The 17,026-nt window shown below is 47.2% G+C and overlaps 1 protein-coding gene across 1 annotated transcript in view; it reads left to right on the plus strand.

Moving 5' to 3' along the window:
• The window catches only part of LOC119978142 (myosin-16-like), a 100,512-nt gene extending 84,096 nt beyond the window's left edge, over positions 1-16,416 (plus strand). Inside the window, exons 34-44 of the mRNA XM_038819576.1 lie at positions 1,148-1,280; positions 1,789-2,005; positions 3,454-3,590; positions 4,136-4,239; positions 4,516-4,708; positions 5,294-5,497; positions 6,003-6,128; positions 6,602-6,772; positions 9,390-9,590; positions 12,533-12,749; positions 16,305-16,416. Coding sequence (XP_038675504.1) covers positions 1,148-1,280; positions 1,789-2,005; positions 3,454-3,590; positions 4,136-4,239; positions 4,516-4,708; positions 5,294-5,497; positions 6,003-6,128; positions 6,602-6,772; positions 9,390-9,590; positions 12,533-12,724 — 1,678 coding nt within the window. The 3' untranslated portion in view covers positions 12,725-12,749; positions 16,305-16,416. The remainder of the gene's footprint in view (positions 1-1,147; positions 1,281-1,788; positions 2,006-3,453; positions 3,591-4,135; positions 4,240-4,515; positions 4,709-5,293; positions 5,498-6,002; positions 6,129-6,601; positions 6,773-9,389; positions 9,591-12,532; positions 12,750-16,304) is intronic.
• The last annotated feature ends 610 nt before the right edge of the window (positions 16,417-17,026 follow it).

Below are 17,026 nucleotides of genomic sequence, written 5' to 3' on the forward strand. Positions count from 1 at the left end.
GCGAGATCGTGACAAGCCGGGTAATACTCACCAGAGACTTCTTGCGAGACTCACCGGCCGCGCGAATCCCATGTTGGGCGTGGCATGACTGTCAGGTCAGGTATTTTTCCTGTTTTGTCCAATCTTTTTTCATCTCCACGTATCGCTGGCCATCTATCCAGCCCCACTGCTCCAGGCACGACCCCCACACAACAGTAACCTCCTGATCCTATTTCCAGTTCTCTCCAGCTTTGACGAAGAGTCACCCAGATTTGAAATGTTAGCTCCCTTCTCTCTCCCCAGGTACTGTCAGACCTGCTGAGATGGTCCAGTATTTTCTGTTTTTGCTGCACTAACTTTTTAGCCCAATCCCCATATCCAAAAATCCAATCATCTTAATCTTGAATATTCTCCTGGACTGAGCACCACAGCAGTCTGAGGTAGGGAATTCCAACGATTCACAACCCTTTGAGTGAAGACATTTCTATGCACCTCAGTCACAAAGAGCAATGGAGTTCCCCCTGATGGCCTGGTTAATATTTATCCCTGAACGAACACAAGGAAACTGATTAACCGATCACTATCACCTTGCTTTTCGGGGGATATTCTTGAATGCAAATAGGCTGCTGCATTTCCTTGAGTATGGTAGCAACTGTGGTATGAGGTTTATCACAGGCTGCAAAGCATTTGGGGATATCCTATAGAATTATAGAATTTACAGTGCAGAAGGAGGCCATTCAGCCCATCGAGTCTGCACCGGCTCTTGGAAAGAGCACCCTACCCAAGGTCAACACCTCCACCCTATCCCCATAACCCAGAAACCCCACCCAACACTACGGGCAATTTTGTACACTAAGGGCAATTTATCATGGCCAATCCACCTAACACATCTTTGGACTGTGGGAGGAAACCGGAGCACCCGGAGGAAACCCACGCACACACGGGGAGGATGTGCAGACTCCGCACAGACAATGACCCAAGCCGGCTATTTAAATGCAAACCTATTGAAGTATTCCCTTTCTTGTCCACTTCATGAGACTTGGTAAAATTGGGTGTCTTCATACCATAGGACCCTAGATAGTGAAGTAATGCAAGCACCTTATCCTTTGTGCTGATTGACTTCTCCTTGAATGTCACATCTTCTGTTTTGATACTTTTTGATGTCCAGGAGGAAGTTGGCTGCCAGGCTGCAGGAGGCTGAAGAGGTTGCTGAGGCTGCACAGGCCCGAGCAGCTAGTCTGGAGAAATCTAAACAGAGACTTACAGGAGAGGTGGAAGATTTGACCATTGAGCTGGAAAAGGTAATGAGAGTGAGCGCATGACTAGGAAAAGAAACTTAGATTGAAAATGGGATTGATTTCTTCTTTCCAACAGTATAAGCACAGCCCAGTTAGAGTTCCCAACTTTCCGGGGGTGTCCTGGGGTCTCCAGGAATAAATAATTTGTCATCAGAACAGTGCTGCAAGGAACCTGGTGAGAAAAAGTACAGTGGCATTTTTTTTTTAATGCCTATTTTAAATTTTTGTTCATTACTTTTAAAATATTGAAGAAGAATTAGTGAAAGGTTGTGAGATCATGTGATGAAACCTCCAGGAATATGCCCAACTGGAGTTGGCAACCCTAAGACCAGTGCTCCCTGGATCATTGACTCAAATATTTACCCGACAACTTACTACTCCCTTAATATTTCCACCATTGCGCTCACAGGCACCCCAAGAAGATTTAAACCTAACAAAATATAGGCCTGCTCGCTGTAAGGTTATTTTTGTGCGGAATGTAATAAGCACCTGCTCTTCTGACTATTCCCAGGCAAATGCTGCTGCAGCTATTCTGGACAAAAAACAACGCTCCTTCGATAAAATGATGTCAGAATGGCAGCAGAAATATGAAGAATTGCAGGTTGAACTTGACAGCTCACAGAAAGAGTGCAGGAGCTACGTGACAGAAGTCTTCAAACTTAAAACAGTCTATGAAGAAATTATCGAGCAGCTTGAGATTGTGAAGAAGGACAATAAGAATCTACAAGGTGGGAACCTGTCAATCATCATAAAACCTTGTCACAATAGAGAACAAGCAGCGAGTATTTTGATACTCTCACACGAGAGGTGTCTTACTACTCAACGCAAATCAAGCAGAACTACAGGGGCAACACAGTGGCACAGTGGTTAGCTTGACAGCGCCAGGGACCCGAGTTCGATTCCAACCATGGTCGACTGTGTAGAGTTTGCCCTTTCTCCCCGTGTCTGCGTGGGTTTCCTCCGGGTGTTTCGGCTTCCTCCCACTAGTCCCAAGATATGCAGGTTAAGTGGATTGTTCATGCTAAATTGCCCCAAAGTGTCCAAAGTTTAGGTAGGGTTACGGGGATAGAGAGGGGGAGTGGACCTAGGTAGGGTGCTCTTTTGGAGCGTCGGTGCAGGCTCAATGGACCGAATGGCCTTCTTCTGCACTGTAAAGATTCTATGATTCTACATTGGATTTGTAACTGACCCATGCCTGGGCACAGTCAGCACAGACACACACACACACAATTACAGTGACACACACAATTAAATGCAGATACAAAAGTACAATCATTATCACATAGCCAGTTAATTTTGTTTTGCAGGATTGGCACGGTGGGGATGTACATAGAATCCAGAAAAATAAATTCCCTTATACCCGACAGATAAACAATATACTTCACATTTGCTGGCATTATGTGAAAATGTTAATTTTCAGTTAATTGATAAAAAGCTGTTCAAGCCATTTATTTCTCAACCCATTGTGGCCACCAGATTTTCCACTTCCGATTCAATCCTGTCATGGCCTGACTATGTCAAACAGTGAAATTTGATGCATAAATTGGCAATTACATCTCCCTAAAATATAGCCATTTTAATTCTCAGCTTTGTAATTAAAATATTTTCATTCTGGCAATACAGAAGATACCTTAGGCAGTAATGACTGAATCACAAACAATATTGTACCAAAGGTCATGTATATTATAATGTAGTACAAGCAGCCTCAACGTATCGAATAATTTAGTTCACAATATCAATGTCAAATCTACCAGATGTCACATTGTTATGAAAACTGTGTGAAGTGATTACATAACTGTGCCGAACGTTTACAATGCTACAACGCAAGATGTACCACCTCACAATGGAATTGATCTCACTGGAAATAGAAATAGGCAGAGGTGGAAAAAAGCTGCCAATTTGCTGTCACCCATCTTACATTATCACCCAGAATCAAAATCTACCCCATAACGGTTCAGGCAGAAGGAGGCCATTTGGCCCATTGTGCTCAAAGGCCTGTCCGCTTAAGGCACATTATTTCGCCCCTTCTCCACACTCATTTTAAAGCAACAAATAGGGGAAGTGTCATTGTTTGCCCAGTGAACAACGAATGCACGATTTTCCAAACGTCTACCTTCTTGAGGATTTGATGCGAACAATCGCACATTTCACTGTGCAATTTTCTGTGAATCTTCAGATGAGGTTAAAGAACTGGTCGACCAACTTACTGAGGGTGGAAAGAGTGTGCACGAGCTTCAGAAACTGAAGAAAAAGCTGGAAGTTCAACGGGATGAACTGCAGCTAGCTCTGGAAGAGGCTGAAAGTTCACTGGAGGTAATGAAATCTGATTCTGTGAATGTCAATCAAAACAAAGGTTTCCGGCGTAATAAAACTGTGACTAGTATTGCACGAAGCATCAGCACAATAAAATAAGCTTGGAACATAGCCCAAACATTTGTCTGCTGCATGCACTAGAAAAAGCACATACCTTATGTCGTTCATTTTAAATGAGCGGTATGTATGCTGATCTGGGTCCCATCTATTGCGGATGAGATCCATATCATGACGTCTCGCGAGATTTCGTTAAATCTCCCAAGATGTTTCGAGCGATGTAAATCTAACTGTCTTGTCCCGACACCAAGTCGGCCACGATGAGGCCGCTGAATTGCTCCCCATGTTTTCGGCCAAACTGTTGATTACACCTCGGAGTCTGCCCTTGTGGCTCAATGCCCTTATTAACCTCTATTTGTGAGACCCCTGGAGAATTTTTGGAATTTTCTTTACAAGTCCTACATAAAAACTAGTCATGGCTGTTTTATGCCTCATCAGTTGAACTTTTTTTTCCGTGCTGACAATGTTTGGTTGGTCTTTGCTTTTAGGCAGAGGAGGCCAAGGTGGTCCGCGTTCAACTGGAATTGGCACAGGTGAAGGCAGACATCGAGAGGAGAATCCATGAAAAAGAAGAGGAATTTGAAACCACAAGGTATGAAGTGTGATTTAATTACTTTCATTCTACACCTTTTAAAGATATCCTGATTTAGTTTTAAGCTAGGTTATTGCAATTTAAGAATTGTTCCCTGCATTTACAATGAAAATTGAACCAATGGTATCTATTTAATACTTGTACTGTCAACACAATCAACTTTCTCTTTCAACAAGGAAGTTGCATGTTGTTGGGTAAAGGCATCTCCATGACATTCCACCACTGTTGATCACTACTGCTAAGGTTTCTAAAGCTACCTTTTCGGTAAATTTACAGAAAGAACCACCAGCGTGCCATTGAATCACTGCAGGCCAGCTTAGAGGTTGAGACCAAGGGCCGTGCTGAGGCACTCAGGCTGAAGAAGAAAATGGAAGCTGATGTCAATGAGATGGAGATCCAACTGGAACATGCAAACAAAAACAACACAGAGTTGGTCAAGACGCTAAAGAAACTCCAGCAACAACTCAAGGTACAGAGGAGTTGAAGCCTTTTGCTTCATTGCAACATTATTGTAATCTCGTCTTGCCAGGAAGGTTGGGTAGATTCATGTTAAGGAGGTAAAAAGCAAGACTCGAATAACTGGATTAAGATAAATACAAGCCTACGTACATAAGGGCTTCTTAACTATGGGAGGATTATTAATGCATTTACAGCAGCAACTGCATTTATATAGTATCATTAAAGTACTAAACAGTTCCAAAACCTTTCAAAGGTGTGTTATCAAAAAAATATACCCTGAGCCACAAAGGAGGTACAAGGGCAGGTCAGGAGGACTAAAACAGACAGAGAGATAAAGGGATGATATTTCAGAGCTAAGGGCCCAGACAGATAAAGTTAGAGCAGAGATTCGAGATTTTGCATGAGCCCAAAATTGGATGAGTGCCGGGAATCAGTGAGTTGTTGGAATTCAGGTGGTTTCAGAAACAGTGTGGGGCAAGGCCATGGAAGGATTTGAAAACAATTCTTGAATTGAACTATTGCCTGACTGAGAGTCAGCCAGCAACTCACATTCAGCAATCTCGCTGCTGACAGAATGATCCTCTTGCTCCCTCAGGACACACAAGCACAAATGGATGAGGATTCGCGTCGACACGAGGAGCTGCGTGAACAGTTCAACCTGTCAGAACGACGCATTAGCCTTCTGCAAACAGAACTGGAGGAACATCGCAACACTTTGGAATCCAGTGAACGGTCCCGCAAGCTCACAGAACAGGAGTTGGTCGAAATTACTGAACGGTACAATGAACTCAATGTGCAGGTAACTAGTGGAGCCGTATATATATAAGCTATTAGGAAAAGGACATTAAAAAGGATGAATGAACATTTTGCGGAAGTAACTGAGTCACAAATCAATATTGTATTATCATAATATCTTTACAGTGGTTTGAATCCAATCGTTTTCAAAAATTTATTTTCCATTCTGTCTATCTGGGTCCGAAATGAAGTAGATATTGAACCGTCTCAGTGTTGTTCTCAAAGAACAGAGACCTGCAGGACACAGTTGGCCACAAGTTATAATTAAATTCACTGTAGAAAATTAAAGCATTGTTCTGATTTGATGTGATTGCCTTTCGGAGTTTCCAGTTAAGGCCCCTGAGTGCTGAAATGCTATAATATATTGACACAGGTCTGGAGCACCATGGGTGAGTAAAGCAGATGGAAGAGATCTGACCAGAATGGGAGGTGTTTATTTAAAGTGGTTGACTGATCAAACTGGATAGACTAAATGGCTGCTCCAACATTCTGTTTTTTTCCCCCTTCAGAACAGCACTTTGCTGATTTATAAACGGAAGCTTGAAGGGGATCTTCAGTCCCTCACAAACGACCATGAAGAATTGATCCACGAGTTCCGTTCTGCCGATGAGAAGGCAAAGAAGGCCATGAGTGATGTAGGTTTTCAATCTTGGTGGACTACCACACAACTTAGATACTTTTGTTAACTGAGAAAACATTCACCTATTATCCTTATGACATAATTTTACTTAGGCTAATTCATTTGTAAGTAAACCAAATTAAAATTCTCTTTCCGTCCAAGCATAAATCAGACATCTTCAGTCCTTTGATGGTCAGTTTAAAAAGTAAACCATTTTTTGTGGCATCATTATTGTTATTTTGTAATTGATATTAGGTAGCATTGAAGAATGACATATTGAATGTTTAAAAAGATCAACATATTGAATCTAAATGGTCAATTTCTTCTTGCTGATACCTTCATTGCATAGTTTGTAAAGAATAATTCCTGAGTTGTTTAAATCGTAGATCTCTCAGCTGTTGATATATTTTGGTTCTAACAGGATATGTGTAAAATATAGGTTGTTCGCAAGTAGTTACGTCAATTCAATTTTCTCTATTGTTTGACCAGGCTGCCCGTATGACTGAGGAGCTGCATCTAGAGCAGGAACACTGCATGCACTTGGAGAAGATAAAGAAGAACTTTGAGATTCATATCAAGGATTTGCAGGTTAAGCTAGAAGAAGCTGAACAACAAGCCCTCAAGGGTGGCCGACGCATCATCCAGAAACTGGAGACAAAGGTGAGAAGAGCAATAGGGTAGGGATTAATGTGGACTGAATTACCACGGAAAATAGTTCCGCTTCAGACTGTTAGCTCATTGCATCATAACACGTGAGATGTTAAAGGGGAGAAAAAGGTTCAAATAAACCTGGAGTCTATTGATTTTATTAATGTGAATATAGAGGCCTGGATTTTCGTCCTGGGTTAGTTAGCTCGAGTCAGGAAATCACCCAGTTACCCCACCCATCTTGGGAAAAAGTGCCCAAGGTGCAGATTTTTGTTCTGGGGGTCGGTTTAATAATAATAATAATAATAATAATCGCTTATTGTCACAAATAGGCTTCAATGAAGTTACTGTGAAAAGCCCCTAGTCGCCGCATTCTGGCACCTGTTCGGCGAGGCCAGTACGGGAATTGAACACGCGCTGCTGGCATTGTTCTGCATTACATGCCAGCTGTTTAGCCCACTGTGCTAAACCAGCCCCTTAAAACACCTGCCTTGGTTTCTGGGATTTGGTCCTAGTTGTTTTCTCAAACATTATGCCCTCCATGCCTCACCCCTCACAACCCCACCTAATTCTCATGCACCTAAATGGCAGCTTATGAAACTCCACCCCACTCCCAATGGCCCCTCACATCCTCCATGTCAACTCATGTTTCCATCTTTGTCCTGGTCTCCTTATAGCTGCTATGTTAACTTAGTGCTAACTTATGAACCACCGCCCTTTTCCCTAACACCCTCCTTGCCAGGTATCCACCATGGCAGACCTCATGGACCATACTGAGATGAAATAAAATAAAGTTCTAACGATCTATTACAGAGTGCACTATGTAAAAAATACACTCCAACTTTTATTGTTAGCCCCAAATCAAAGATGGCTAATCCCCTAATAACCTGTTTAAGCTGTCAATCAAACTTTCAACTTAGAATCCCCCTCCCCACTGGATTGTGGAAAGCAGCCAACCATTAATAATGCTTGAACAACAGCCGTTATGATTTGTTAGGGTGAATTAATAGATTTTGTAAAATGGAGGTTAGATCTTGGGCGGGATTCTCCGACCCCCCCGCCAAAACGCAAAATCACATTTTTTTGACTTTCACATACTCAGACAGTCATCTTTTTCAATTTTTAAAGGAATGGACATGTAACTAACAACAGCTGTATAGACCTTATAAGCCCTGAAAGAACATTTGCAAGTTCCCAAAGATTTGTAACTTACACACTGTAGCAGAAATGGGGTGTACTTAACCTCAAATTAGTTCAAATGGCCCTGCTGAGTTTAGGATTTCCACATGCGGGAGTGATGTCCTGTCTTTGTCCAACCAACCCCCCCCCCCCCCCCCCCCCCCCCCCCCGCCTCCCCCACCCCTAACCCACTCCCAACCCAACAAAGATAGGATATGCCAGAAATGGGGGTGAGCTCTGGGCATGTCCGAAGCTTCGGGGATTCTGGCAGGGATTTGCTGATGTACTAAAAACAGAGGTGACGAGTTTTGGAGTGTCGGAAGACCCTGGAGTCCAGGAGGCGGGAGAGGATGCGTTTTGGCCTTTGCCTCCATGGTAGCCCAGAGACAGATCTTATTGGCGTGGAGGGACTCGGAGCCCCCGAAATCGGGGGTATGGGTTAGTGACCTGACTGGGTTTCTCAGGCTTGAGAAAATCAAGTTAGTCCTGAGAGGATCGACGTTAAGTTTCGTCTTGAGGTGGCAGCCGTTTATTGACTTCTTCGGGGAAAACTAAACAGTTACAATACAGATACAATAAGGCCGGCGGAGGGGGAGGTTATGGAATGAGGGGTGGTAAGGAGAGATAGTTTAGGCGAGATCTGCAAGTGGAGGAGGAGGGTCTGGGGAACTGTGTGTACACCATGTTGGCTGGGTATGGTTGTTGATTGGGGGGGGATGTTATTTACTGTATTATGCTTGCATTCAAAATTGTTGTTAAAAAGTCACAAATACCAAAGTAAAATTATTTGTTTTTTTACAAAGGAAATGGGGGTGAGATTTGACCTGCTCCACCATCTTTCATCCTCAACTGAAATGAGTAGTCTTCTGAAATAAATATAAATCATTAGTTTTTAAAAATAAATTTAGAATACCCAATTCATTTTTTTCCAATTCAGGGGCAATTTAGCGTGGCCAATCCACCTAACCCGCACATCTTTAGGTTGTGGGGGCAAAACCCACATGGAGAATGTGCAAACTCCACACGGACAGTGACCCAGAGCCGGGATCGAACCTGGGACCTTGGCACCGTGAGGCAGCAGGGCTAACCCACTGCGCCACTGTACTGCCCCTTCATAAATCATTACATAATGAGAACATATACATCAGCAGTGGAAAATTTGAGTTGATTTGAAAACATCCCGGAATATTTAGTGCAAGTTAATGTTGACTTGCTTGTTGGAATACTTGATCTTATTGGCCCTTAGAAATGGTTGTCACGTGTCTGGTTGGAATGTTTCCTGTAGACCAGAAAGAGATTCGGGTCATCTGGAGGTCATCCAAGATCTCCATAAATGCAAATCTTCCATCCTTTCTTTTTTTCTGGTCAACTGATCATGAATTCTGATGAAAGTCAATGTTACTCCTCTCAAGTGAGAAACTTTATTTTGTGTTTATTTCCCGTACTTTAGATTAAGGAACTCGAGTCTGAGCTGGACTCCGAGCAGAAACGCCACGTTGAGACAGTGAAGAATCTGCGCAAGCATGAACGGAGGCTGAAGGAGCTGATCTTCCAGACTGATGAAGATCACAAGACTAACCAACGCATGCAGGAGCTAGTGGAGAAACTGCAGAACAAGCTGAAGAGTTACAAGAGGCAGATTGAGGAATCTGTAAGTGAACTGTTTAATATTGTCCTTGCAACAAGTATTAAAAGAAGAGGTAAATGAAGGCCATTATTATGAACAGATAGCTCTGGAAATTCCTCTTGAAATCCCTCTTTTCCTCCAAAGCTATCTTCAAAACCCATCGCTTTACCCATGTTGTAGATGACCTTTCCCAACATCCCCTTTCTTGGCTTGGTATCCATATTTTTCATTTGGACCTCTGTATCACTTTAGCTGGGGATGGGGACAAGATGGTTTGCTTGTGGTTCAGAATAATGCCAAAATTGCTATTTTGATTCCCCACCCAGCTGAGGTAGACTTGGGACCTGCCTCCTCGCCCAGCCGCTGAGTGTGGAAGGCAATGGTAAAACACCAGTCACAAAAACCGCCAAAGAAAAAGCTCGGGGTGAAGCACCATCAGACAATGATCAAAGGAACTGACTTCGATTCATGAATGAACATATGGGGCGGAATTCTCCGACCCCTGCGCCGCCTCAGAGAATCGCTGGCGGGGTGTGCGAATTGTGCCATGCCGCCCCGATGCCGGGACGCAATTCTCCGCAGAACAGAGAATCAACGCCACTGGGGCCGGCATGGTCTGCGCAGCGTCGGTCGATGTATGCGCCGACTCTCTGGCCGAGCGGCCATCAACAAAAAGCCAAGTCCTGCCGGCGCCGTTCTAACATCCTCTGAGCCGCGGGATCCTCAGCGTTGAAGGGTCTGGGGGCAGCGTGGGGGGGGGTTTGACCCCGGAGGGGCCTCCGTAGTGGCCTGGCCTGCGATCGGGGCCCACCAATCGGCGGGCCTGCCTCTCTGTCGGGGGGCCTCCTTTCCTCTGTGCCGGCTCCTGTAGCCCTGCGCCATTTGGTGTCAGGGCCGGCGCGGGGAAGAAGGCCACTGTGCATGCGCTAGTTGCTGCCGGGCCAACTGCGTGCACCGGGTTCACGCATGGGCCGCTCCAGCGACGTGCTACCCCACTGTGGCCTGGAGAATCAGGTCTCAGAATGGGCGCCGACGCCGGAGTAAAACACTGCCGTTTTTACGCTGGCATTGGCACTTAGCCGCACAATGGGAGAACCCCGCCCAACAATTGTGCCTTGTTCGACTTTAAAAGTGCTGTAAAAATGCAGGCTTCTGAGGTCGGCAACATGTGCACATCTATTCCGGTCGAACAAATTAGACTTTGGAACAAAATACAGTGTGTTCTGAGAATGTAGAAAACACTGGGCAGGAGTCTCCAGTCCCCCAGCCATCTGTTTCTCGGCAGCGCGCCATTCACTGCCGATGGGATTCTATACTCTGCCGCTTGCCAATGGGATTTCCCATTGAAGCCATCCCACATTGCCGGGAAACCTACGGGCAGTCTGCTGCCGGCAGAAAAAGTGAATCGTAACAGCTGGAGAATTCGTCCTCTATCTCAGGAACCTTAATTTCAATCTATCCAATCAGAAAGCTGTCTGATTACCTATTTTTAATTGGAAACAGTCAATCAAAGATGGCCAATCAAAACAACGATGCCTAAATTTGACAGCTGTTTTTCTTGATTATCGTAATAGTTAGAGACCCTAAAATTCCTTACTTCACTACGCGGATGGGTATATTGGGAGGAAACACGACAGTGCTTATCAGTACTGACCATACCAACGTTTCCCTTGGAGTAAATCCCCATCCACCCCTTTAGAAAAAGGAACTGATGTGCCTACATTTTGCTGGTTCAGGCCACTTTCCTGCCTAGACTGCACCAACATACAGCCCTGTGAAAGCCAGTACATCTCTCCACTCGCTTAGCCTACCAACAACTACAGGAAAAAAAACTGGAGCAGGTGATTTGGACATCTGAGGCCCTCGCTGTCATCTGCTTCCTGTGGGATTTGAGGTTGGAAATTCCACCCTTTACAGGACAGTGAAGAAAGTCCAAGAAAATGACGCAGTGTAAAGTGCCCACCACCTTCCTGGGAGATCCACTGGTTTTTGGCAATCCACCCCCAACCCAAAACCTCACTAATCCCACCAGAGAAAGGAAGGCGACAATATTATTTCCATTTTCAGTGTCTTGTTTGTTTTTTTAAAAAACTATCTTTATACAGTACCTTACTCAATCTACAGGATACAGAATACACCCCATATTATTTTCTCAGCTGCCAAAGGGGTAAATTGTGAAAGATTATCCATTTAGTAATAGGGATGTTAGTCTTTCATCTCAATTTCAACCAATTTGGAGACCATCGCCGGGATTCTCCCCCGGGCGGGGGGTCCCGGCGGGATGGAGCGGCGTGAACCACTCCGGCATTGGGCCGCCCCAAAGGTGCGGATTTCTCCACACCTTTAGGGGCCAAGCCCTAACATTGAGGGGCTAGGCCTGTGCCGGAGTGGTGCCACGCCAGCCTGGGCCGAAGGGACTTCGCCGGCCGGCGGAAGTCCGCGCATGCGCTGGAGCGTCAGTGGTTGCTGATTTCATCCCTGCGCAGGGGAGGGGGTCACTTCCGCGTCCGCCATCGTGAAGGCTATGGCCAACGCGGAAGGAAAAGAGTGCCCCCACGGCACAGGCCCACCCGCCCATCGGTGGGCCCCGATCGCGGGGCCAGATCGCCCCACGCCCCCCCCCCCCCCCCCCCAGGACCCCGGAGCCCGCTCGCGCTGCCTCGACAGCAGCGGGACTTCGGCCCATCATGGGCCGGAGAATCACCGGGGGGGCCTGCCGACAGGCACGGCGCGATTCCCGCCCCCGCTGAATCTCTGGTGCTGGAGACTTCGGGAGACAGTGGGGGCGGGATTCACGCCGCCCGCCGGCGATTCTCCGACCCGGCCCGGGGGGGGGGGGGGTCAGAGAATCCAGCCCCATATTCTACAATATTCAGCTGAGGGGACTGATTACTGTTGCTCCCAATAGAAAGGGCCTGGTGGTGACAACCCCATTCACATTGTTGCTTTGCTTTCACCTTTCACAGGAGGAACAGGCTAACCAGAGCCTGGCAAAATACAGGAAAACTGTGCACGAGCTGGACGATGCCGAGGAGAGAGCTGGGATGGCAGAATGTGCGCTGAACAAACTCCGAACCCGGAACCGGGTTTCTGCCAGCAAAAGCTTCAGCACAGTCGAGGTCATCCAGGTGTCTTCCAAATCTGCCACGGAGGAGTAGACAGATGTTTGTTCTATCTCAGCTGGTAACTTTGACTTTTTTGATAGTGTTGACCAAATTGAAAACGCATGTTCAAAAACGATTGACTTTGTGATTTTCTATTAGTTGTTTGCTTCAATATTTTTTCCTGGCTGGTTGTATATCTTTGAGGATAGTTCCTTTGCAACTTTGTTGCGACTCAAATTATACATCTGTTTCAAGTGGTCATTTTTTTCCCTTCTGTATCTACATAACCTTAATGAATTCAATTAACAAGTAACACCCTCTAGTTGCAGCCGTGCTCTAGAACCTTCCTAACTGACCATCCAAGTCCCAGCTGGTGTTGTACGTTGGCCTATCATGCAGTACAGCAGCTCCTCATCTGACCTTGGTCTTATCTGTTACCCACATACATGCGCATTTATAGCAAATTACACAGGGCATCAATCCTGAATTGGGGACTGTGAGGCCACTTGAAGCACCTTTGTTGAATCCTCACTGAAATCAGGAAACCCAGCACAAACTGGAGGTCAAACTGGGCAATGCATTCATCCAGTGGACTTCCTGGCGGGGTTGGATGAGAGTTATCTCAGCCCATATAAATAATTCTCATTGTTGGTGAAGCATTGATGTTAAAGTCATGGAAAAACACCTAGAATGATCTGGGGAAATCCGTGAGCTATGAACACAAAGATTTTCTCCTCCGTAACTGACGCACTCTTTTCCCTCCGCCGCCCCGCAAGATCAAGCCGCCACGTCTTGCGGGGCGGCTAAGGGAAAAGACGCCAACTGCGCATGCGCGGCCAACGTCATCGGCCGCGTCAGCCGGTGTGACGCTTGACGTGCGGCCTTGACGACCGTCGTCAAGGCCGCGCTGCCGTGACGCACGGGGTCGCGCTCCAAGCCCCGCCCGAGGGGGGAGAATCGGCCCCGGAAGTGGGCGTGAAGGCTGCCGTGGGTCACGGCCTGTCCCACGACAGCCTTTACGTTTCTCCGCATTTGCGGAGAATCTCTCCCAGTGTGCTTAGGGAGGAACTGCTGACTTTCCAGTTATAATTCCCAATGACTCCACCACTGGAATTTTCTTTACATAATGCCTGGGAACGTTGTACATTAATCAATCGAGATTGATTGTGATGATTAGTCACTGATTCCATTCTTGTTGTATTATGTGATTAGTAGGATGCTCGATCATGGTGGAAGGTGTATTAGGCTGGATTCTCCACTCTGCTACGACACATTTCTGCCTCAACCCGCCGGCGGGATTCTCCGTTACGCCGGCTGGTCAATGGGGTTTCCCATTGTGGGGCAGCTCCACGGCGTCAGGAAACCCTTGGGTGCCGGCAAAACGGAGAATTCCTCAGATGGAGAATCCCGCCCATTAACTTTGGGGCCCGATTCTCCCAAACAATTTCAAAGTTAATTTGTGGTGGGTTTTTCAGGGAGTTTCCCGCCGGCTCTACCGCCGAGTACCCCACCGCTATTCAATGACACTTAGTCACTTTTTTGGGCCCTGGGGAGTTTCTCACCAGTTTAGCCCAGACTTAGAATTTTTTTTAGCACTAGGGAGCTGAACTCAGATATCCGCCCGCCATTTTGAAAGGATGCCCCGATGTCGAAGTGAGCTAACACCCACCCATGGCCAATGTAACTCCCCCACACACACACACAGACACAACCCCACACCCTCCAAGTAAGGACACCCAGCTTTGGGGTCCCCCTCTTCAGCCCCCACCCCCCAAACCCTCTTACAGCACCCTCTTTCTTCTAGGACCCCAACCCATCATCCACCCAAGCTCGCGGAGGCCCCTACTTACTTGCCCTGCACTCCCCCACCCTTCAAACCCCCCCCACCCTCATTTCACGGGCATGGCCTCCGTTGATGCCTGGCCTTGGCAGTGCCACCCTGGCACTTGGGCACACTGGCACTGCCACCCTGGCACCCAGGCAGTGCTCCTGCTGGTTTGGCAGTGCCTACCGGTCACCTTGGCAGTGCCAGGGTAACAGTGCCAGCTGGGCAGCGCCAAGGTGCCCACATTCCAGGGGGTGGGCCAGGGAGCCACCCTGCACTTTCCCTGATCACCCTGGGGTCTCCAGTGGCTTGGGAGACCCCCCCCCCCCCCAGGTGCCTTTCCACCTGGTCCACATTTGAGAGGCCGCTGGATCCTGCGCAGGTCGGTCGCAAGTAGGTTTACGAGCTACTTCTGCGAGCGTCATTCGGTTCCGCCCATTTGGGGCTGGGTCCGACTCCGATGTCTCGTGGATCGTTGGAGAATCCAAGATGGCGTGGAGGCTGTCTGGAGGCACGCTGGAGGATTTTACCGGCCATGTTGCGCTCAAGCAAGACCCCAACACGACTGGAGATTCGCGCCCTTAGAAATTCTTTCTGCAGTGGGGTACTGAACCCGTTGGCCAGCCGGGTCCTCAGAGATCGGAGTGCGTATTTGAAAGGGTACCCTGATCTCAAATTGGGCTTGACGGTCCCCCACACCCCCCCACGCACAATGCAATTCCTTGCAGACATGGGCAACACCCCATGCCCAACGGTTGACTCCCGAGCGACAACATCCCTCCATCAATAAAAGTTAGCACCCAGACATGAGAATGACCCTGTCCCACACCCATCTATCCTTTGGGCATTGGGCATCGCCTTCCTCTACTCCAAGTGAGCATACCCTGCTATTGGATCACTGAGGGCTCCCCGACCTTTATGGCCGCCCCTTCATCTCCCGAACCTTTATGTCGCCCTGCAGCACTGCCATTCTGGCACCCTGGCACTACCAATCTGGCACTCAGGCACTGCCAGGATGCCCATGTGCCAGCATTATTCCCGATCACCCGGGGGGGCTTCAATGGCCTCTGGGTCCCCAGGAGTGGCCATCAAGCCTGGTCTCTGCTTGTGGAGACCAGCTAGGCCCGGGTGAGACCCGGGTGCGGCCTCGCCAGTGCGCCCGGTGACTCTTGGGAACCGGGAGATGGCAGCCTCAAATCGGCCGTGAATATTTAGGTGAGACTAATGTATCATTTAAATATTATTATATGGATCACGCCAAGTGAGGGCATAATCCAGATTGTGCTGGGCGGTGCGGGTCGAGTGACTTGCGCGCAGCTTGTAGCCCGTCACAAAGCCCATTTTGGGCCTCTCCCACGATGCACCCGGTGCAACGGGATTGGCACCAAGTGTAACGCAGTGGGAAAATCGTGCACTCGATGCTCCTTTCAAACCTCCATGAAGTTCAAGGCCTTTAAATGTAAGAAGAACCGTAAAATATAATATGAACAATAATGTTTTTAAAAATTTAGAGTATCCAATTCATTTTTTCCAATTAAGGGGCAATTTAGCGTGGCCAATCCACCTACTCTGCACATGTTTGGGTTGTGGAGACGAAATCCACGCAAACATGGGGAGAATGTGCAAACTCCTCACGGATAGTGACCCAGAGCCAGGATCGAACCGGGGACCTCTGGACCGAGAGGCAGCAGTGCTAACCCACTGCGCCACCGTGCTGCCCTTATATGAACAATAATAATATGTAGAATTATGAAGTAAAAGAACCGAAGTGATTTCCATCAATCTTAAACTTTTTTCATTTCCTTTCAGGGTTATGTGTGTCTTCCTTGACAGCTGTCAATCATTCATTGAAGAGATATCTGCTGAACAAAAACTTCCAGTCTTTTCAAGGGATATTGAATTATTTATCATTGGAAACGTGCAGAAATGAAGAATCCTCTCTCTTGGAGTCATGACTGCAGCCTCAGAAACATCTATCTGTTCCCCTTACGAGAGAATTCCCTATCACTATTGCTTTCACTCTTTTTCTCCCTCCTGTACAGCTGAGCCACTCGTGGTGCCACCCAGCTCTTGCTGCATTCCTCTGAGAATCTGCCTCCCCCAGAGCCCACACCTGGAGTACTGTTTTGGTCCCCTTATTTGAGGAATGATGGATAGAATAGAATCATAGAATCCCTACAGCACAGAACGAGGTCATTCTGCCCAACAAGTCTGCACCAGCCCTTGGAAAGAGCACCCTACTTAAGCCCACGTCTCCACCTATCCCTGTAACCCAATAACCCCATCTAATCTTTTGGACACTAAGGGCAATGTAGCATGGCCAATCCACCTAACTCACATCTTTGGACTGTGGGAGGAAATCCATGCAGACAGGGGGAGAATGGTCAAACTCCACACAGACAGTCACCCGAGGCCGGAATTGATCCTGGGCCCCTGGAGCTGTGAGGCAGCAGTGCTAACCACGGTGCCCATGTTGTGGGCATCACAGAGACATGGCTGCAAAGGGATCAGTACTGGGATCTAAATATACA

This window comes from Scyliorhinus canicula, chromosome 15 (genome assembly GCF_902713615.1).
Source record: "Scyliorhinus canicula chromosome 15, sScyCan1.1, whole genome shotgun sequence".
NCBI classification, from domain to species: Eukaryota; Metazoa; Chordata; class Chondrichthyes; order Carcharhiniformes; family Scyliorhinidae; genus Scyliorhinus; species Scyliorhinus canicula.